Source organism: Artemia franciscana, chromosome 14 (genome assembly GCF_032884065.1).
Source record: "Artemia franciscana chromosome 14, ASM3288406v1, whole genome shotgun sequence".
NCBI classification, from domain to species: domain Eukaryota; kingdom Metazoa; phylum Arthropoda; class Branchiopoda; order Anostraca; family Artemiidae; genus Artemia; species Artemia franciscana.
Window position 1 is genome coordinate 32,183,093 of NC_088876.1, and position 23,716 is coordinate 32,206,808.

Consider the following 23,716-nt stretch of genomic DNA (forward strand, 5'->3'; position numbering starts at 1 on the left):
AAATGAAAACGAAGGAAAAGATTTCTTCCACTCCTTCTTGAGGCGGAGTGTTCTAACGAGTCGAGGAAGATTATTAAAAGAAAACTATTTCTTAATTTACAGAAAATAAGAGTAAATGAAAACGAAGGAAAATATTTCTTCCACTCCTTCTTGAGGCGGAGTGTTCTTACGAGTCGAGGAAGATTATTAAAAGAATACCATTTCCTAATTCACGCAAAATAAGAGTAAACTAGACCTACGTTGCCTGGGCAACGTGAAGTGTTGCGGCAACCTTTGTCCGGCTTCGCCGACAAGTGTTGCGAGAGCAACACTTTGGTTTTGTTTCTTCGCTATCGGTTAAATTCTGAAGTTGTCAAAACTATCAAAGCATTCAAAACGGCATATTCAAAGCAGAACACAATCAGTAATCACATGATCAAGTTCTTCAGCGTTGAAAAAACAACAGCAAAAGAATATCGGAAGAAGGGACAAAATTGAGTTTGCAGCCAGTTGAACTTTATCCTTTTCAATCGTAGACATCGTGACCGATGGAAACTTGGAACATTATCTTATATAATCTAGTTGGTATTATAAAGCTATTCGTGACTTTTCAGGATCAAATACCATAGATGTGCACCAATTTGCACAAATTTTTAGCCTCTGATGAACCTCCTCTAGCAACCGATTCTTACTTACAAGTCCCTCTCCCGTGATATACATCCAAGTTCACCGGAAACAAATAACGGGTACACCAACTAGCAAAAGTTGCAAACCCCTTGTCGCTGAAGTCATTGTAGCCTAACAGCCGATTATTACTTACAACTCCCCTGCATGTCTTACAACCGGGAACCAAGTTGTTCTTACCATCAATTACACCAGAAACAGATAATAGGTACACCAATCAGCAAAAGTTGCAAACCCCTCATTGCCAAAGATGATTATAAGCTAATAATCGACTGTTGCTTGGAAGTCCCCTACATATCTCACAATTGGTATCGGCCTATTTTTGATTCAAGTGTGTACCTTACCACTGAAGTTGTCAACCCCTTGAAACTTTCAAACTGGTGTATGTCATGAAGGAATTTTTGTAACAAAAAATGGATGACATATACTTTGATCAGCTCATCAAGGTCTATCGATTGTCATTGAAAAAAAAATTCTATCTGTCTTAGTTCAAAAGTTGACTTTTTTGCCGGAGGCCAACTTTCTAACACCACCACTTAGAAAGGAGCAAAGGATAAGCTCTAATTTCTTTAGCAATGAGAGAACTTTTAAAGTTTAAGAGGTATATCTGATACCATTTCTCTATTGCAATCCCAAGTAGAAAAAAAAAGAATGGTAAAGTCAGCTGAAATCACGAACAGAAATGGCTAGAAACAATAGATGGCAGCACTTTCGGACCCGTGGGAAAATCGCACTTTTTTGTTTCTGTAAATTTTTCTATTTATCACTCAAAGAAGATATATTGGCTGTGGGGCCGGGGAACTACCGCATATATTTAACACTTATAGATTTTAGTCCATCTTCAATTTGAAACTGGTGCCTGCCTGCTTGCCTACTAGAACGGAGCTTTCCACTCGAAAGCAGAAACATGGTTTGATGAAACGAAAGCTTGGCTGCACAACTTCAGATACTCCTCTCTGACATAGGCTATATAACTCCACTTCACTTCGCACACCATAGGCTCTCGCTCGAGGACAAGCAAAAACCATCCTTTTTGGCCCCAGGCAAGAGTTCTACGGAGTTTTCCAAAATGTAATGTCATATTCATCAATCCGGCCTGAGGTCCACACTTTCCGTAAAAACCGCACAGGTTAGACCCTTACCAGTTTCCAGGAATAAGCTGAGATCGGCGGCATAGGAAAAAAAAAAAAAAAAAAAAACGGGACAAAACCAAAGTGTTGCTCTCGCAACACAATGAATATAGATAGCGTTGTGTATCGCGAATTTTCAAAATTGATTTTAACAAAGGAAAACAACAAACAATCTTAGCATATAGTCGTAGCTGAAGATCATTCGAATGGTAAAGGTACTGGCGACTGATAATACTATGATAGAAATGCTGGTGACTAAATCAACTTTTTACTCTCTTTTCCTTTTTCTATTCTTGGGGTTCTTAACAGACCTAAAGACCTACAGACCTAGAGGGATTCCTAGAGACCAATGAGATTACCTAGTATTTTTTGGAACACTAGTTTTTATTTTCTGAAAGTCCTTCTTGATCCACGGATTTACTTAGTTCTTTTTGTATAATTAAGCTGATATAGCATAGAGGTTTAATCTTCTACGTGTTATTAAAATTTAATTTCCTACGTAAAAATAGTTTTTAAATCCGGGCTCCTGTTATAACATTGAACACTGTTAAAATACTTACAATTTTTCGGAAGAAACACCCAAATAATATAAATGTCTACTCTTACTTTTAATTCTACTTTTTATTAGTAAAGCTGATGCTATAGGGTGGAGGGGAATTGCAGTGTCAATTGGGGTGATATTCAGGTAAATTTGATGAAACATAGGCCTAATTCCATGGTTAGGTCCAACTATTCTGCGTTTTTCGTGTCTTTGTTTTCAGGAAACCCCTTGCGGATAGGGCAGTGTGACAGTTTTTTCTCAAAGTTCTTGCAAGTCGGTATATTGAGACTTTAAAGCTACTGTGGTTTTTTAGTCTGAAAGTGGGGGGAGGCTGACAGGTATACCTCCATTGCATACCTGCACCCACAAAGGCCATGTTTTAACTTTGTAATACTCAAACTCCTAAAAAATGGTATAACATCCCAAACTCAACTACACGCAGCTAATATTTTTTATAATACCGAACAGAATAACTAAATTTATGGTTTCTTTTTTTCTTAGCAAACCCCCTTCTCTATCTCAAAATGAAATTTCTGTATTAAAAATTAGCTAAATTTGAAAATAAAGAAAGGAATCAGAAACGTGGTTTTTACTTTCCTTGGCAGACTCCATCTCTCGTATAGAGCTAATTTAAATAAAATAATTAAAAGAGTAAAGAAATAATTAAAAGAGTTTCTGCATTGTTGTTGTTGTTGTTTGGGGTTTGACGCGTTCGACCAATAGGTCATATGCGTTCGTATCACAAATACGAACACAATATCACAATAGGTCATATGCGTTTCTGCATTAGTAGTGAAGAAAGAAAAGTGTTTTTAGAGTTGAAGATGGAGCTAGCTGCCAAGTGAAAAAAGCGAGCAAGTACTTGTAGTCTATTCTCGTGTCAGCGAAGCTGGACAGATTATAATCTTATGCTCCCGTGTTGGAAAATGAGCTTCAATGCTATTGGTCTATTTTTGTGACGTACCTCAGTAAGTCAATCGCATTCTTTAAGTTTACGTCAGATAAAGAAGTCGGATTTCCACACGTTGCTGGTTTGTTTGAACTATTGAATATTGATGCGCAAAACTAAAATTTTTGGCTCAGTTTTGCAATGGAATGCCAAGTTCATTGTTTAATTTCAACTCTGTTATTATATATTTATTTATTAATGAAATCGTAAGAGGAAATCGAAATACTTCATCAAGCGAGCAAAGTATTCATATAAAATAGGCTTAATAACATAACTAAATAAAATACGTAAGAAAAAAATTTCAAAACTTTATTCAAATTCTGGAAAAAAAGGGAAAAGGTTTTGCATGAAAAGAAAATTTTCAGACTTAAATCTGGGTCCGATGAGATAGATGTAACCATGCTGTGAGTCTTTAGAGGTTATGATTGAACAAATTCCCACGTAACATCTGATTGTCAGATGCCAGGTGAAACACCTGCTCTTGATAAAATATCAAGACGAAGATTTAGATATTTACTATAAGAAAGAGCCCCAGGGCAGTGACGAAACACAACAAAAAACTACTAAGAATAACTATTCAACATCGGATGCAAAACAAAATGGAAACAAAAACAAATAAAGAAATCAACATGCAACAATCTTTTGAGAACTCCTCTCTCTTTTGCTATAAAAAAAACTCTATGTTTCATTCCTAATTTAATATGTTCCGCAGTATTTTTAATATTCATAAAATCATCTGAACCCATTACTGGAACCCAACACTCACTTGACTCCACTTTACTTGAAGATAAAATTTCCTTAAATATAGCAATTTGGGACAAAGGGCCATGAAATGATATAGATCATCTTCAACTTCTGTCTGAATGAGGCTTGAGTAAGAACTTTCCATCACTCTTACCCTTCTTAAATATTATCTTATTTCTCCAAGTGCTAACAGATTACCCCTCCCTCACATATACCACTTAATTTCATCACTATCCAAATCTGCTCTAGAATAAATATCATAACCCAATGCCTTCTTTCGATGCCGGTAAACTCGTAGGGACTTCGAGGCTGGGATTTCTCTTTGTAATTCCTGATCTTTGTGGTTTTCTAATATACACCCATTTCTAGTTTTGCTGCATTCCATTTCTATTTTCTATTACCCATTTCTATTTTTGCTATCTCCAAGTCGTATCCTCTTCCTTTCATTCCAAAGATCAGATAAATCGCAGCCATTTAAAATTGGTTTCACCTGCGAAGCCCATGAGATTGTTTGACCTGTTAGTCAAACTACGATAGCGACACCTAATTTCCCAGGCATCTTAGAAAATCATTTAAATTAAATTAAAATTGTTGGCATCGATTTAAGAACCCTTGCTGGGTGGTGAAGGATAATATTCGTTTGCAATTGCTGTAGATCTACTGATCTTTGAAAACCAGTCATTTAATGTTAACTTCTTAATACCAAATTCTTCCACGCGGTTTTGGTTACCTTTTTTTAAAAAGGGGGGGGGGGCAGTAACACCCCCAAGTATGCAAATTGTAGTGGAGCTTTTCGCCCATGAGCTCTTTTTCTAAGTTGCGACACTCCCAGAAATATTGTATCTACTAACCCAGTATTCCATTAACAAGAATCCACTGCCTCTCTCGTTTACTGCTCTCGTTTAATGCTCTCTCGTTTACTGGGTCATAATTTCTTATAATTACTGCTCTCGTTTAATGCTCTCTCGTTTACTGGGTCATAATTTCTTCGAGGGGGCCACTCCTCAAGGTCACCTTGCAGTGCTGTTAGCAGTCACAGTTTTAGTTAGGAAAACTTGTGAAAGGTCAACCCTAATGCTACTTTGAGGACATCCCCCAAAAAAGTATCGTCCCTTCGTCCTGATAGGAACGAAAATTGTAGCTTATGACGGAGCGAGGGCCCAAACCATCTTACACCACCGGAACAGCTCAGGCATTTTATACCCAGCCTATCCTCGTCAGTAACGCCCACTTAATATATTATAAATTGAGTGGTTAAGACCAAAAATTACCTGACTTGGAAGGTTTTCTGCAATTCCTTATTTATATAACATAAAAGAAAATATAATTTAAGTAATTTAATTTCAGTTCTGTTGGTCGTACCCAACTGAGTCGCAGTGAAACTGCGTACAAGAGAGGAAAGATCCTATCTCCTTAATAATTTTTTATACAAAAAAAAAAAATTGTTTTGTTGAGGCTTTCCATGACACAGAGAATTAACCCCCTCTGTTACCTTTGGGATGTGGGGAACAGGTTTGATAGAATTGTGAAGGCTACAAAAAATAGATAGTTGTTGTTGTGTGAGGGATGATGGAGTATACAGATTGACTGTCTTCACTCAAAAAAAAAAAGGTGGCGCACTAAGTGGAAAATGAGACAGTTCACAAACACATAAAAAGTTAAACATATAGCATTTACTGCCAATCAGGTTTAAGCTACCTTTGTTTGTTGCTTGACCTTGTATCTTAACCCAAGGGTATCTGACCTTTAACCTCTCCCTAGTATGACACTTCACTTTGATTGGTCTGTCCTAGCAATGAGTCTGAGACGAGTTTTTAAAGAAATTGCAGCGCTATCGGCAAATGTGCAAATTATTTGTTAGTCTCATCCATTGTTTCTCAAACTAGAGGACGTAGTGGGTTAGAAAAAACTAAATTCTAGTGTATAAACAACCCGTTATTTATCAAATATTTCAGTAAAAATATACTTACAAATGCCAAAATCAAACTTATGAAAATGAAGATTTATGTAAAAATCAGTAATTAAAGTTGAAATTAGGCTCCACAAATAAAACGAGTAATAATGTTCATATTGCTCGTTAATACAATGGGGGTCGTGAGGCATTGAGGGGTTGGGACACTAAAAAAGGTTGATGAGTGTCCTGCACCTAGTGTATTGTTTCCAAATACTCGTGAATACTGTATACTTCACATAACATCATATTTCACAATCACTATGTGTATTTTCTTTGTGGATATGAATGCCCCTTTATGTATAGGGTATAAATATTGCATCCTATAAAAAAAATATAATTAGAATTTGCTCATGTTTAAGAGCAATTTAGTACTAGTAAATTTAGTATAATTAGTATCATAATCTTAATCGTTATTCTTTAGTTTTTTTATAATCTTAATTGTTATCATTATAGTTTTATTTATAATAAAAAATTTTGTATTGTAATGATTATATAAATATTTAAAATAATATTAAAGTAATTTGGAACTTCATTCGTTACAGTGTGTTGTTTTAATTGACATAATAGTTTTAATTTTTATATTCTAATTAGTATTAACTCCCAGTAAATTCAGTATAATGCGCCCTGTAAAAGTCATTTCGTTTTAGATGCTACGGGAAGCTTTGAATAATGGTGAGGTCATTCGACCTGAGTTAGACAGGAGCTTACGAGTACTTTTCCCTGCAGGCGCTCGTCGGAAAACTGAACTGCCAGATGAATTCTACGACTTGACAGCTGAAGAATTGAAAAAAGAGCAAGAACTGAGGTAATTGACCAATAATTGCTCGTATTCCTCCGTCCAATCTCCTGCTGCAGGCAAAATCAGGGCTGCCACAAAGTTCCTAATATCGAGTGAAGGTCTCTATTGGTCCCTTCAATTGATAAAGGTCCCTAAAGTGCATTTTCTTGCTTTGTTTTAAAGCTCTGTATCCTGAAGGCTCCCAATACCTATGAGTATAGGGTTTTCAATACTTTTGTTTTGATTGAGATTCTTCGAACCCGTTTTGGCTTGTCTAGGAAAGACAAAACTTGGCTTACATAGGCTACAGCGTTATTGTCTGGACAGACCAGACAGACTAGTCGCGAAAAGGAGTGACCCTCTTTGTCTCTTGAGTCAATAGGCTAGGAGGTGGCTTGATTTGGTTGGCTTTGTTAATTACTTAGAAAACTTTTTTTCTGGGTGTCACTCTGTTCCAGACAGAGGAAAAAAAAATAAAAGAATTGTTTAAAGTACAAAATACGAAGAAGTGGTGTTAAAATCAGGTTTCTTGTGCGATTTTGTGCTTACATACATTTCTTGAACTATTAGACTACTTCCTAGCGCCCTTTTTTATTTGAATATGTTTCTGGTAATAGCCTACATATTTTTCTACTAATTTCTTTTCATTTTTTTATTAGGTTTTGAAGTTTTAGTTTGAATTAGAATGGGAAAGTGCAAATTTTGGGATATTTGGATGGAAGAGAAAGTTGCGACGGGACACCAAATGAAAGAGTGGTGTACAGCTGTTCCAGGAGATCTGTTCTCTTTCTACTGTTATATCTGCAATGCATCGCTTGTCCGCTCCTAGGGGCTCCTACGCTTTACCGCAGAACGCCAGAATTCCTAAACATAAGAAGCTAACGCCGAATCAGCTTCATCTCTCGGCAGCATCTTCCATGGAGAGTGGGAAACCGGCAAAACTGCACATGCAACTAGGTGCTTACGTTGCTTGGGATAAAACAACAGGTACAGAAATTACATGGGCTCTGAAGATGATTGAGTCTATTCTGGAAAATCTGCGGATGGAATAACAATATATATGGAAAAATGTTCCAGTATACAGTGATCAAATACTTTTCTTTCAAGCAAACCAAGTTTGCTTATTTCTTAACTCAAGCTCTTGGACCCTATATCCGGAAGATGACCCTTGATGAAGTTGGCAGAAATCAGTTAGTGAGAGTGTTAAATTTTCTGTATCCCAATGAAGTTTCAAAGCCAGTTTCTGCTCACAGTTTATCATATGTTAACAGGAAGTTACCCGTCGCAACTCAAAGAGACTTGTTAGTTGACGCATTTAAGCTAGTCCAGTTATCAAGACTTCCATCGGAGCCAGGAAGGATTGACGACAAGTGGAACAACGTGATCCAGGGAGGAAATTGTCAAAACTTGTCTGAAGCCGTAAAAAACGCTTTGACCATTTCATATTGGTCTACCAGCATTGAGCAAGGTTTCTCCCTTTCTGGGCGAGTTCTCAGCAAAGAAAGTGCTTCGATGAATGAGTGAACTTTGAATGCATAACTGTAAGTGATAGAGTTGGGCAGATTTGGAGGACGTGCGAAAAATGTTGTACCTACATTCCAGATGTATTCCATTTGGAAAGCGGATTTTTAGCTTTCAATTCAGCTGTCAGTAACGACATTTTTGTCTTTCTATGACATTGAAATAAACGTCGTGAGAGTGACGTACAAGTGAGAGTGACGTACGAGTGACATGAGAGTTATGGTTTGTACCTACAGCAAGAAAAAGCCTTGAAAGAGTGACGTACAAGTGAGAGTGACGTACGAGTGACGTTAGAGTTATGGTTTGTATCTAGAGCAAGAAAAAGCCTTGAAAGAGTGACGTACAAGTGAGAGTGACGTGAGAGTTATGATTTGTACCTACAGCAGGAAAAAGCCTTGAAAGAAAAAACTGAGAAAGAGCGGTAGAATTTAGAAGCAAAAGAAAGGCTGAGAGAGCAGCAGCTCGCTAAAACCTCTTTGAAAAGACAGACAATAGAGACTCTTGAAAAACTCTCTCAAAGAAAAAAAGAAATGGTTTCAAGGAACAGGCCACAGACGAGTTACTGAAGGAAGCTCTTTACCGGCTTAAAAAAGCATTGAAAAGAAGGACATGGTCGAGATACAGCTAGCGCAGGCTATGAGAGATGTGACTAAAAGAACCAGCATCAGTTAAAGTCAGTGAAACAGTTACTGATCACATCTCTTTTCCAGTAGATGACGGTGTAAAAAATGGAAACAAATAGGTTGTGTTCTAGGTATTGTGCCCTTATCTCTTTCATAATATTTTTGTATCTGATTTTTTTGTATTCGAAAGTAAAGCGTTCATAAAAAACAAGGAAAAAGCTCCTTTCGTGACATAATGATTATCAGGTGGTTGGTTTCTTAAGTTTCACTTGGTCTCTGATCACGGAGATATGTCTGCAAATGATCATTCCCATTTTTTTTCTTAGTCAATTGTCATTTGATGTTGCGTCAGTGCTTTTTTGATGTTGTGTCAGTGATGTTTTGCGTTGTGTCAGTTCTTCCAAAAGCTTTCTGAAAATTGAGTTTTGGGGTCCATTTCGCCTCCAGAATGGTCCCTTGAGAGGTCCCTTTTTTGACTAAAAAGTGGTCCCTAAGTTCCTATTTTTCATCACTTGAGCCTGTAGAAACCCTGCAATATGTACTTCCAAGGAACGTGGGTGACTTATGAGATTGGAAATTTACGCTAGTAATGAAAAATCGTAATGTCGCGTGTTCAGCGTTTCTTAGCATTTGTGCACACTCCTCCTCAGCACAAATCAAACAGTTTTTAGTAACGAACTATAAGTAAGAAGTGACCCGGCTCAATAGTTACCGAATTTGAATATCGAATTCTAATTTCGAATTTTGGATTCTCAAAAACTGAATTTTGATACTAATAGGTACATCAAAAGAATCGGATTTTTATGCTAACTTCAAAGATATAAGTTTCATCAAGTTTATTTTTACTCATCAAAAGTACGAGCCTGAAATCTTAATGAAAATCGCACCATCAGATTCAGTGTATCAGATTACCTTACTGTAGAGGTTTCAAGCTCCTATATGCAAAAATATTGAATTTTGTATTTTTGCCAGAAGAAAGATCACGGGTGCGAGTTTAATTGTTTAATTTTTCCAGGGTGATCGTATTGACCAAGTGGTCCTACGATCTCGCAAGAGGGCTCAATTGAACGGAAATTAACAGTTCTAGTGCCCTTTTAAGTGACCCCCTCCCACACTCATTTTTTCCCCAAGTCACCGGATCAAAATTTTGAGATATCCATTTTGTTCAGCATAGTAAAAAAAAACTTATAAATATATCTTTTAGTATAACTTAATCCCTCAAAGCCCCCGGGGAAGGGCTGTAAGCCGTGAACTTTACCCATTGTTTACACGTAGTATTGGTTATTGAAAAGTATACAGACGTTTTCAGGGGCATTTTTTCTGGTGGGGGGTGTCAGGGAGAGAAAGTTACGTGGAAGGATCTTTCCATCGAGGTATTTTTCATTGGGTAAGGGAATTTTCCATGACGGGGGTGCGGGATTTTTAAGCACTGTTTAAAAAACGATCAGAAATCAAATAAAAAAAAACAAGTTTTTTCAATTGGAAGTAAGTTGCAACATTAAAACTTACAACGAACAGAAATTATTCCGTACATGAGAGAGTTCGCACCCTTGTCTATGCCTCGCTCTTTACGCTAAAGTTTTTTTAGTCAAACAGTTCGTGGTAACGAACTGTAGTAAGGAGTGACCCGGCACAATAGTAACCGAAACTCTAAAAAATGGAATACCAATAGTTACATCAAAAGAATCACATTTTAATACTGATTTTAAATATATAAGTTTCATCAAGATCAGTTATACCTATCAAAAGTCACGAGCCTGAGAAAATTTGCCTCATTTCAGAAAATAGGGGGAAACACCCCCTAAAAGTCATACAATCTTAACGAAAATCACACCGTCAGATTCAGCGTATCGGAGAACCTTATTGTAGAAGTTTCAAGCTCCTATCTACAAATTTTTTTTTTGCCAGAAGACAGATCACGGATGCGTGTTTATTTGTTTTTTTGTTTGTTTTCTTTTCCAGGGTGATCGTATCGACTGAGTGGTCCTAGAATGTCGCGAGAGGACTCATTTTAACAAAAACTAAAAGTTCTAGTGCCCTATTTAAGTGACCAAAAAAATTGGAGGGCACCTAGGCCCCCTCCCACGCTCATTTTTTCCCAAAAGTCACCGGATCAAAATTCTGAGATAGCCATTTTGTTCAGCATAGTAAAAAAACTTATAAATATATCTTTTAGGATAACGTAATCCCTCAAAGCCCCCGGGGAAGGGCTGTAAGCCGTGAACTTTACCCATTGTTTTCACGTAGTATTGGTTATTGAAAACTATACAGACGTTTTCAGGGGGATTTTTTCTGATGGGGGGTGTCAGGGAAAGAAAGTTACGTGTAAGGATCTTTCCATCGAGGTATTTTTGATTGGGTAAGGGAATTCTCCATGACGGGGGTGCGGGATTTTTAAGCACTGTTTAAAAAACGATCAGAAATCAAATAAAAAAAAAACAAGTTTTTTCAATTGAAAGTAAGCTGCAACATTAAAATTTAAAACGAACAGAAATTATTCCGTACATGAGAGAGTTCGCACCCTTGTCTATGCCTCGCTCTTTATGCTAAAGTTTTTTTAGTCAAACAGTTCGTGGTAACGAACTGTAGTAAGGAGCGACCCGGCTCAATAGTAACCGAAACTCTAAAAAATGGAATACCAATAGTTACATCAAAAGAATCGCATTTTAATACTGATTTTAAATATATAAGTTTCATCAAGATCAGTTATACCCATCAAAAGTCACGAGCCTGAGAAAATTTGCCTCATTTCAGAAAATAGGGGGAAACACCCCCTAAAAGTCATACAATCTTAACGAAAATCACACCGTCAGATTCAGCGTATCAGAGAACCTTATTGTAGAAGTTTCGAGCTATCTACAAATTTTTTTTTGCCAGAAGACAGATCACGGATGCGTGTTTATTTGTTTTTTTGATTGTTTTCTTTTCCAGGGGTGATCGTATCGACTGAGTGGTCCTAGAATGTCGCGAGAGGACTCATTTTAACAAAAATTAAAAGTTCTAGTGCCCTATTTAAGTGACCAAAAAAATTGGAGGGCACCTAGGCCCCCTCCCACGCTCATTTTTTCCCAAAAGTCACCGGATCAAAATTCTGAGATAGCCATTTTATTCACCATAATCGAAAAACCTAATAACTATGTCTTTAGGGACGACTTACTCCCCCGCAATCCCCGTGGGAGGGGCTGCCAGTTGCAAACTTTCACCTGTGTCTACATATAGTAATGGTTACTGGGAAGTGTATAGACGTTTTCAGGGGGATTTTTTAGTAGGGGGGAGATTTGAGGGGGGGTAAAGCGGGAGGATATTTCCATGGAGAAACTTGTCATGGGGGAAGAGAATTTTAATGAAGGGGGCGCAGGATTTTCTAGTATTATTTGAAAAAACAATGAAAAAATAAATATGAAAAGTTTTTTCTACTGGAAGTAAGGAGCAGCATTAAAACTTAAAACGAATTAAATTATTACGCATATGAGGGATTTACCTCCTCGTTATACCTCACTCTTTACGCTAAAGTATTTTTAGTAATTTCAACTATATATTCTACGACCTTGGTGATTTAGAGCTCATTCCTAAGGAATTGAGACAAAATTTAAACTTTAGGGTAAAGAGCGAGGTATCGACGAGGGTTGAACTCCCTCATACACGCAATAAAAACATACGAATATAGAAGTTCGTTACGTAAATTAATCCGTAAGTTACGTATATTTTTTACCAATGAAAGCGTTTGTAAAAAATTGAAAGTTCTAGTTGCTTTTTTAAGTAATCAAAAAATTGGAGGGCAACTAGGCCTCCTCCCTCGCTCCTTTTTTCTCAAAATCTTCCGATTAATTGCAATTAATTAATATGTAAATTTCGTTTTAATTATTTATGTGCGGAGAGCCAAGATCAAAACATGCATTAATTCAAAAACGTCCAGAAATTAAATTTAAAAAAAACGAAAGTTTTTTAAATGAAAGTAAGGAGCAACATTAAAACTTAAAACGAACAGAAATAACTCCATATATGACAGGGGCTTTTCCTCCTCAACTCCCCGCTCTTTACGCTAAAGTTTCTTACTGTTTTAAAGATAGAGTTAAGAGAAAGAGTCAAACTTTAGCGTAAAGAGCGGGGCGTTGAGGAGGAAAAGCCGCTTTCATATACGGAGTAATTTCTGTTCGTTTTAAGTTTTAATGTTGCTTCTTAATTTCATTTTAAAAAACTTTTTTTTATTTAATACTTTCAAAAGAGCTATTTATTTTAGTTAAACCCTTCGTAATTCTTGTTTCATTCTTAAAGAATTGGAACAAAATTCGAACTTTTGGTTTCTTTTTGGTAATTTATGTGGGTAGTTGTGGCTACCCTGTGGGTAGGTACTGTTTATGGTTTATCTTCCCTCTGAAATGTAGGATTTGTGACAAGCCTACAGTTGTAGCTCTCAATGAAAGGACAAGGTACTTGAATCATTAAAATCTCTTGTTTCAGATCTGTTCATTCACCGAGCGAGAATTATGATGTCAATTCAAGTTCTACTTTGGGAGGGATCTAAACTTGCTTAAAAATAGGAAAATTTCCTTTTTTCAAAGATTTTCAGACAGTTTTTGACGCATTTTGAATTTAAAAAGACGTATAGGAAATTTCGAAAGTGTTATTCTAAAGGTGGATTAAACTCGATCTCAGCTATCAATGATCACAATCTGTTTTTCTTACGTTGGAAAACTAAAGCCACGACACTGCAGAAATCAACATATCAAAAATGTGCGACAACAACATATCAACATATCAAAAACAACATATATCTACAACATATAAACATATGTTTATATGTACATATGTTATATAATATATAAAATACATATAATATATATATGATGCATATAATATATCAAAACATATAAACAACATATCAACTAAAGCCACAACACTGCAGAAATCAGCATATCAAAAATATGCGCGAGGAACATAAGCCTGCACGCCGCAATTCTCAACAAAACTCGCTGACTCAGCTCAAAAGTAGGAAGACCAAATATTTCTGCCTATAGTAAATCAGCAGCAGCTATGGGTTTCTTAGGGTAATTTTGTCACCATCAAGTGTTCAGTAATCCAAGGTCTTTGTTGGAAACCGAAGACTTTGAAATGCTTTACAATAGATACTAAAAACGTTATATTAAGAGATATACTTATGTCACTCCTTCGTAAGTCCACCTTTTTCGTGACAGTTCTCAACACTCGTAATAATTTGTGACTTATTTATATTCAGACAATTTGATTTCCTGGGCGAATAATTTCAATAATGTTAAAAAGTCAAAAATGTTAGCCGGGTAAAAGTTCTTATCTATAGACTGTATATTATGAGTATGAATTTGCCATTCTTTCTTTTACACATTGGCAAAGGGCATGGAGCCCTTGGAAGCCCAGACTGTATGTAACCTATCATCAAAATAATGGAAATCACCTAGGGTTTATATTCGAATAATTCCTTTTAATGTTACCCAGATTTGCTTGGCTATTTTGTAACTTTAAACTTAATAAATTCTAAATATTTGAAATTAGCATAAAAAGCCAGCTCTTTTTATGTATCTCTTTTTATATATATCTATCAAGTATTTAAAGTCTGTTATAGTTATGGTTACTATTTGACCGAGACACTCCTTACTTACAGTTCGTTACCACGAACTGTTTGACTGAACTACCAAGGAAGCCATCCAGACCAGCTTCTTGTTACTTTAGTTTCCCATATCTATAGTGCAAGTGTGACGTCATATACGGGAAATATATGACGCTCATAAATCATGACTTTTTTTGCTGTTTTTTTTTTTTTTTTTTTTTTTTTGTTAGAAGGTAGTGCTATGTTGTGATTTAAGCATAAGAAAGAAATTGTTGGTTTACTCCTGGTGCTGAAAAAAAACTTGCCATTAAAAGTCGAACATATTTATAATTCAACCGTTTTCTCCACTTTGTGCTATGCTTTGTTCTCGTCTTTTTCCTATTAGATTTGCTTGATTATTCTTAGCATTTTCTCTGATGTTTTCCATTGTCAAAAAGATTTTCTCCGTGTGTTTTTTTTTTTTTTTGATGACGCGATTTTCTTGATTACTTGTACTTATTTATTGGTTTTATAGCTGGGCCATAGCTAAAACAGGCGGTCTCTTCTTAGCCAGCTTTGAGAATCGATTTTATTTTTCTTTAAGGAAAAGATTTCTAGTTACCTATACAATTAGATTACTTTTAACTATCCATAACCTTTGACGCTAAAGTTGATGAAAGCGATTCACTAAGGTCCCGGCTTAATTGGCCGTCTAAAAATCTTATTATCCATGTTTTTCTCTCAATGTTTTTCTACGTTTTATCAGCCAATACATTCAGAAACATTTAGGGGAAAGGGTTGAAGCTCCACCATTTTTGACCTCATTTTGTTTCACTATTAATTTTCACTATAAAAATGTGCGTAGTCATTGTTTTTTTGTTGTTTTTTTGCTGTAATTCCGAAAGTTCCGAATCCGAAAGATCGAATTATTCCATAAAAGAAACAACGGGAGAAACAAGAAAAAAAGACATATTGCCGGTTTTGCCTTTAATTATACCAATCAACAAACTTTATAGTGTTACCTGTTTTTTTTTGCATATGTGTAAATCTGGATATTTTGAACTTTGAAAATAGAATTTTTAAGCGATATCCCTCAACTTTGTCGGTATTGAGTTTAGATGAAGCATTGTAGCATAAATATGAGACATAGGGGCAGGGGATTTGGATTTTTTTAAGAGGGCGGGGAATATTTTGGTCAAAATTTTTCAATTTTTTAGTTTGAGTTGCCTGATTTTTTGTTTTGGGGGGGGGGATGGGAAACTAAAGAAAATGGTGATTTGAATTTAAAATCTTCGCAAATCTTGAAAATTTTTGGATTTCAGAGGAAGTCTGAGGCCCCCCTCCTGTGTGTGTGTCCTGTTCAGGTATACCTTTTTCCTCCGAGGAGAATAAAATAATGACGGAGCACGGTCTGAACTTCTCAAAGGGTATTTTCTCATTTAAACGACGGAATGTATTCAACCGAGTTAATTCCCACCAACTTTGCTATTTGGAAGTGTTCATGGGTAGCAATATAATGCCTAACTACTAACATGTATTGAATGATAATAGTAAAAGTGAAAGGTAAGTTGAAAATACAGATCATTTGAGGACCCTACTTAGAAGAAAGTTGGGACATACAAAAAAGGTTACATTGTTTATTTTCTGAAGGCAGACAGCTCATTCTATGTATTTATCTTCTCAGCTCAGCGTAAATTACCTTAAAAATAAACATTTATTACCGTAGGAAACATGTAGTGGAGCAAGAACTAATGCTAAGGACGAAAGCAATGAGGGAAAGAGAAGCCCAGAGGGAAAAGCGAAGATATCGATATACACTTATTCGCATCCGTTTTCCTGATGAAATTATTTTGCAGGTAATTTTCCTCCTAATCATTTATTTGTATAACATATAAACTTTTTCTGTGTCTTTTTTTTATGGCACTTGGCATTTACCAAGTAACATATAGCGATCGCAATTTCTGTCCGTCGGTCTGTCGGTCCTGGTTTTGATAGTTCGGGCACTTCCAGATAAGCTAGGACGATGAAAGTTGGTAGATATATCATTTATTTGTATAACTTATAAACGTTTTCTCTGCGTCTTTTATTTTAATAGTAGGGTTTTTAGTCACATCAGTTAAGCTATAATAATAATAATTTATTTTTGACCCGCTACAAAAAATCAAAGCGGAGTATTAAGAAAAGAAACAAAACAAACACTACACAAAACAGAAAAAACAAGAAACTAAAGCAAACGGTTAAGGCCTCTGTGGGCGGGCAGATACTTATAAGTAGACTGGGGTATTTTGCCAGCAAGCTCCGTGAGCTTTGACCCAATATCCGGGAAACTATAAACAGATATGAGGCTCCTATTCCTATACCATGGAGGCAGATACAATAGAAAAGGGGAAAATTGGAAATAATAAGAATGAATTGAACTGATATCCTTTTTATGAAAAAAAGGGTAAATACCAGAAATAAACAAAACCGAATGATCTGTAAAAACCGAGTATAATTTAGCAAGAGACTTTCTATTGTATCTACCTCGGTTAGCAACAATTTTAGAGTAACTTAATTGGATTTTCTTCTTGCAACCAGCAACAGCGAGAGTCCGTAAGGATTTTAGTGTTTTACTAACGTTAATTCCCAGCCACCGAAATGAAGAAACCGACGGGACAGAAAAAGATCCACAGATTAGAGGAGTAGTGATATTACTATTAAATGAAAGATATTCACACTTTGAAAGATTAAGAGAAAGTCCAATCGCATGAAATTTAGATGCTCTGTTGAAACAGACAAAGAGAGCCCTTTTTTAGTCCTACTGATCAAAAGAATATCATCCGCATAGGCAAGATAAGAAATATTTACAGAATTAAGGATGCAAGTAGGTGGGATAGAGGAAAGGACAGATGATATACAAAGTTTGAAAATAGAGGGGGAGAGGACAGCACCTTGCTGGACCCCACGTCGTATTGGAATTTTACTATCTGAAACCCTCATATTCGTTTTAATCCGCAAAAAGGAATCTGAATACCAATATCTAAGAAGAAAAATTACCGATATGTTGATACCGTGACTAAAAAGGGAAAAGATAGCTTGGGAATGCGTAACAGTATCAAAGGCTTTGGAGAGATCCAAAGCACATAAATGTAACTCGAATCCCTATTTAGTAGCCTCAGTGAGAACATTAGCCAAAACTCGATGAGCCTGCTGGCAACCTACCCCAGTTGAAAACCCAATCTGATTTTCACCAAAATATGCCGAAGAATTAACTGATGGGAGGAGAAGATACTCAAAAATTTTGCTTATATTACAGGAAACCATTATTGGCCTGTAAGATGCACACTCAGTCGGAATCTTTCCTCTTTTCAGGATCGAAGTAACTGTTCCGCACAAAAAACTTTCAGGCACAACCGAGGTGCATAAGCACATTTGAAACAGAAGTTGTAAATGTTGGACTAGAGCTGGACAATCAACATTTAGGTGTTTGGCACTTATACCATCACAATCAATAGAGCTAGACTTAAGCTTCTTTATAGCTTGTGCCACTGAAACTAAATTAACTGGGAGGATCTGGTTCTGGCGGAGTGATATGGGAAGCGCAGAAATAAGAAACCTCATAAAAGTAGCCTGAACAAAATGGTTTATAGTGTTGAAAATCTGGTCGTAATATTTGCACCAAGCAGCAGGACTAATTGGGCTACTTGTTGACGAAGAATCATCGATTTTATTTGAATTTACCACATTTTTCCAATCTGGATAACTTGACGAGAATTTGCATTATCAGATCTGAGTTATCCTTGGAAAGTTGGGTTTCATAAAAACGCAAACTGGGTGAAATTTGGTTTGCTTGTTTTTTTTTTGGATTTTTGCCAACCAGGATTTTGCTTCAACAGTTTGGTTTCGCAATGACAAAGAAGGAGGGTGTGAATATTGGGTTATATTTTGCATGGGATCAGTTTTTCTTCTGTAGCTGCAATTTACGTGGATAAAGATGGGGACGAATTTTTGGTTCATTTCTGCATCGATTTCACTTCCCCAGCCAGCTAAATTATGCATAGAACAAGTAAGCTTCATGCATATCTGCTAGTGACAGAGCTTGCTTGCAATTCTTTCTAGATTAGTATGTAAAAGGAATCTTATTTTATTCAATATACTACTACTACTACTACTAATAACTCACTGTAGCACCAAGCCACCTGAGGCCAGTACAGCTACGCACGCTCCTCCTCCGACCTAATCTGTTCAAGGCCCTCCTCTTTACACCATCCCAGGAAGTTCCCATTTCCTTTAAATCTTTATTTATGACATTTTCCTCCCACCCTAGACGAGGATGACCTGCTTTCCATGTAGCCCCAGTTGATTGGCCAGAAAGGACAATTATCGGCAGTGTCATCCTTCATCCGAAGAACGTGGCCTAGCCATTTCAATCTTTCTTTCATAATAGCCTTAGAAAAGGTTTAGTGAAGAAATTTGAATATGGTTCTCATTAGAGAACATAGAATATCCACTATTCAAAGTCTTTGAACTAGGGAAAGCGAGATTTTTGGGAAATCCCCAAGAATCTTGGAGTACTGGAAGCACTGAACTGAAATCAACTGATGAGCCAAAAGTAATAAAAAAGTGAGGTGAAATTGAACTCTCAGCTGCCACTCTTGGGAGAAATCTGACAGTTTACAAGTGGCCGCAGAATTCCTGCGTTGTTTTAAAATCACTTTTCTATGAATAGGCAGCGCGACGGCTTAGTGCGCTTGGCAATTTGACGATAAATCGCACCAATACAGTTTTTGCAAAGAAAACAATCCTCAATGATAATTTATTGCCCCCTAGTTTTGTGGGCCCCTTGGCCCGGGCCTAGTAAGCCTATCGGTAAATATGGGCCTGTTTAGAACCAAGGATGTAATCATCCTGACCTTTCGGAGCATCACAGCTACAAACTTGTCGCAAAATCGCTTGTTTCAGAGGAACATAAACCTTAAAGGAAATATATAACATTATATATACAATATATAAAATAATATATAATATAATATATACAATATATGAAATATATAGCATTTCTGCATTCTCTGTTTCCTATTTAACATTAAAGTCTTATTCCTGAATTGTCAGATTTATATTTTCGTCGCGTAATAAGTATATATAATTATATCGTTTTATATATAAATTAAATAAAAAAACAAGTTTTTTTAACTGAAAGTAAGGAGCGACATTAAAAATTAAAACGAACAAAAATTACTTCGTATGTGAAAGGGGATGCTTCCTCATCAACGCCCTGCTCTTTACGCTAATGTTTGACTCTTTCTCTTAACTCTGGTTTTTAAAACAGTAAAAAACTTTAGCATAAAAAGCGGGGCGTTGATGAGGAAGCAGCCCCTTCGATACGATCACCCCTGGGAGAAAAAAAACAAACAAACAAATAAACACGCATTCGTGATCTTCCTTCTGGCAAAAAATACAAAATTCCACATTTTTGTAGATAGGAGCTTGAAACTTCTACAATAGGGTTCTCTGATACTCTGAACCTGATGTTGTGATTTTCGTTAAGATGCTATGACTTTTAGGGGTTGTTTCCCCCTATTTTCTAAAATAAGGCAACTTTTTTCATTCTCGTAACTTTTAATGGGTAAGACTAAACTAGAAGAAACTTGTATATTTAAAATCAGCATTAAAATGCGATTCTTTTGATGTAGCTATTGGTATCAAAATTCTATTTTTTTGAGTTTTGGTTACTATTGAGCCGGGTCGCTCCTTACTACAGTTCGTTACCACGAACTGTTTAATATGTGTATATGAATAAGTATATATAATTATTCATATATAAATAAGTGCAGTCTGTATATATAAATATATGACAAATTTACCTTCTTCTATTTAAACTTATGGTTTCTTCAGGTATGGGTTTCTTCCATATTTAGGTTGAAAATTTATATTAAAAAGAATATCCTATACAGGGCTTTGCGTATTTAACTACAATATTTAGCAAATGCTTCCGAAGTTAGTCCCTATCATTTGCCTTTTCACTGTGTTCAGTGAAATGCTTGTGGGGCCATGGAGCACGACCCTTCTATGAAGTGTACTTCGACCCATTCCCCCATCCTCCCCTCTTCAAGAAAGCAAAAAATAAAAAAGTGTACGATTTCTAAGGTTAAAAGAACATAATATTCTTTTCGGGAAAACCTGTTTCTAAATTCTAGTCTCCTCCCCCTCTAACAGTAGTTTTGCTATATATTGCGATTAGTTATTTTTAGTCTCCTCCCCTCTAACTGTGCTTTTGCTGTGTATTGTGATTAGTTAGTTTAGTCTCCTCCCCTCTAACCGTGCTTTTGCTGTGTATTGTGATTAGTTAGTTTTAGTCTCCTCCCCTCTAACCGTGCTTTTGCTGTGTATTGTGATTAGTTAGTGTAGTCCCCTCCCCTCTAACCGTGCTTTTGCTGTGTATTGTCATTAGTTTGTTTAGTCTCCTCCCCTCTAACCGTGCTTTTGCTGTGTATTGTGATTAGTTAGTTTAGTCTCCTCCCCTCTAACCATGCTTTTGCTGTGTATTGTAATTAGTTAGTTTAGTCTCCTCCCCTCTAACCGTCTCCTCCCTCTCTAACCTTGCTTTTTGGTGTGTATTCCCATCAGTTAATTTGATTCGGTTTTTTAGGGCACCTTCAAAGTTAATGAGAAACTGAGGGACGTCACTTCGTTCATTCAGGAAGCTTTGGAAGAGCCCTTGAGACCTTTTGTCCTCTCGTTCTTGGGAAAGAAGTTAGTGGACCAAGATGTGAGTCTCCTCGACCTTGAACTCATTCCTAGTGTGACTCTCCACTTCAATTGGGACCAACCTTGTGCTGAATCTGAAACAAGTTTTTTGAAAGAGACTATTTTAGCGTTATTGGAAAATGTTTAAATTATTTATTAACTCTGTTCATTATTTCTCAGTAAGGGGGTTTGCAGTGGGTTAGAAAAAAAAACTGAATTCTTACGTATGGACAGCTTTTGTTTAGTAGTTAGCTTATTTCAATGAAATATACATAGAATTACAAAAATAAAATTTTGAACAATGAAGTAAAGATAAATTTAAAATTAGGCTCTAAAAAATAAAACCGATAATTTGGTTCAGGCTATTGTTTAATAAACGAGTGCTCTAAAATATCTTAGGGGACTCGATACAGTTAAAAACATTACGAATGAAGGTCTAGTTTGTTGTATCCAAAAAGCATAGAATGCAATAGACGTTATATAACGGTTTTATCATCGATCTCCATGCGTCTTTTCGTTGTAGGTAGAACACCTTATATTGATGAATCTTAGTAACGAAAGAACAGCGAATTATCACGTTTATGTAGACTACGGGTTGACATCTTATTATTATCTACAGGAAATATAAAACCGTATAATAGCCTACGGAAAATATAATTGCGATTTTGAAAATATTCTGTCCACAGTTCGAGTCTAATATGTAAAGAATTTCGTTGTATTACGTTTCTTATGTCTTGATAGCAGAGTCGTATCCAGGATAAAAACCCATCGAAATTTTTTTATATGCATTTTTGTTACGTTTTTACGAGTCCGACAAACATTTTTGGGAGGGGTTCAAGCCCCCTAACTCCCCCTGGATACAGCCTTGCTTGATAGCATTTTACGTTCCAGTGTTCTCCACAATCTACTGTTAATAGGAAGTACGGCTTTTTTGTGTTGCTTATGAAAATATATAAGTCAGAAAGGATATTTTGTTTTATTCTTTGTATATATAATCTCAAGTTATGAATTCCTTTCCTAGTCTGAAAATATGGATGAGCAATGTTAGGGCAGCAGCAGAATACACAAAGTCAGGTATGTAAAAAGGAGTTCTGTGATAGGGGGGCTCAAGAACAAAAAAAGGATATTTGAAAAGTGCATAGTAATTTGGGACAATTTAGGATTTCGGGTGGGAGGGTCTTATGGAGGACAAAGCCCTTCTCATCTTGGGATGCACTTGTATAAGCTGTCTGTAGAGTCCCTTTAAAATCAAACCAATATGTTATGCAGGTAGTTTTCGAAATACTGTCGGTAGAATTATTGAAGATGCAGTAAATTATTGTAAAATATTTTGCAAGCAGTTTTTTCAATAACAACCAAATTGATAAAGTAACTGTAAAAGAACTTTATGTACAACATGTTCTTCAAAATAAGAGGAGTTTACCTTCGAGGGAGTGTCCTGTGCTTTTTTTGCGCTATTCTAAAACTTGTGAATAAATTTTATGCTAGTCCATGTCTCTCATTGTGTTTTTGGCCTAGTAAAATTTAATGTTTCCATTTTTTTCAAAATGAACTGTTAATCAAAAACGTGTTTTTTGTGTTATATGATAATATATTTGTTATAGAATATGTCTTTCTTTCATACTTATGTAATGAAAATTCAAGATCTGAATTTCTCCCTCGGTCGGAAATTTTGAATCTTAAAATAAATTTTGTTCCTGTTTCCCTGGAAAGTAATTTGGAATTCCTCAGGAAATAAAGTCTAGAAAGCGTTGGCTTTGTGCCTACACTGAGGAAGAAGACAATGAGAATAGACTCCATATGAAGTCTGCGTTACTTTTGATGAGGCCAGATCTGCAACTACTGCCGCTACTGCTCACGACTCGTCGCAGCACTGAGCCACCTGAAGTCAACGCAGCTGCACAAACTTTCGCCCCCCGTCATTTCAAAGCTTCCCCCTTTATTTCATCTTTTGAATTTCCTATATAATTTTGAATCCTTTCTTATACCTTCTGTCTTGCCATTCAAGGGCGTCTTGCTTTTCATTTGATACTCGATGAATTGGCCAAAAAGCATGACTCGGAAAACCTATCATTTCTAAAGTGTCTTGGACCTTCTTAATAACCCTAAAAAGTGGGGTCGAATAACGTTATAATGTAACGTCATACAAATAGAATTTAGAATTATCCTTAGGCGATTCCTCTTGAGAACACCTCGTATATCTTCTTCAACCTTTCAAAGCCTCCACGTTTCAGGGTCATAATTGGCCGCTGTGACTACAGTGGCGCCTCCTCTTCTAGTTTTTATTCAATCTTCCTCTTTTCTCTTCTTGTTTTATTATTACTCTTCTATTTTTATTCATTTTATTCATGTTAATACACTATTACAAACGTAAAACGGTTATTTGGCCCAAGAAGCTTGACTTGTTGTGGCACAATTGGAAAACTTATCTTTCTGCTATTCCAATTTGTCCTCAACTGGGAAAAAACACATTCTGCCTTAACTGTCCTGCTTTTCATATCTTTATTTTTTCTCCTTTCCTTCA

At 36.2% G+C, this 23,716-nt stretch overlaps 1 protein-coding gene across 1 annotated transcript in view; it reads left to right on the forward strand.

The window, feature by feature from the left end:
* LOC136035587 (UBX domain-containing protein 6-like) overlaps positions 1-22,800 on the forward strand; it is a 42,116-nt gene extending 19,316 nt beyond the window's left edge. The window contains exons 4-6 of the mRNA XM_065717465.1: positions 6,629-6,786; positions 16,193-16,322; positions 21,095-22,800. Of these exons, the coding sequence (XP_065573537.1) occupies positions 6,629-6,786; positions 16,193-16,322; positions 21,095-21,340 (534 nt within the window). The 3' untranslated portion in view covers positions 21,341-22,800. The remainder of the gene's footprint in view (positions 1-6,628; positions 6,787-16,192; positions 16,323-21,094) is intronic.
* Positions 22,801-23,716: the final 916 nt, after the last annotated feature.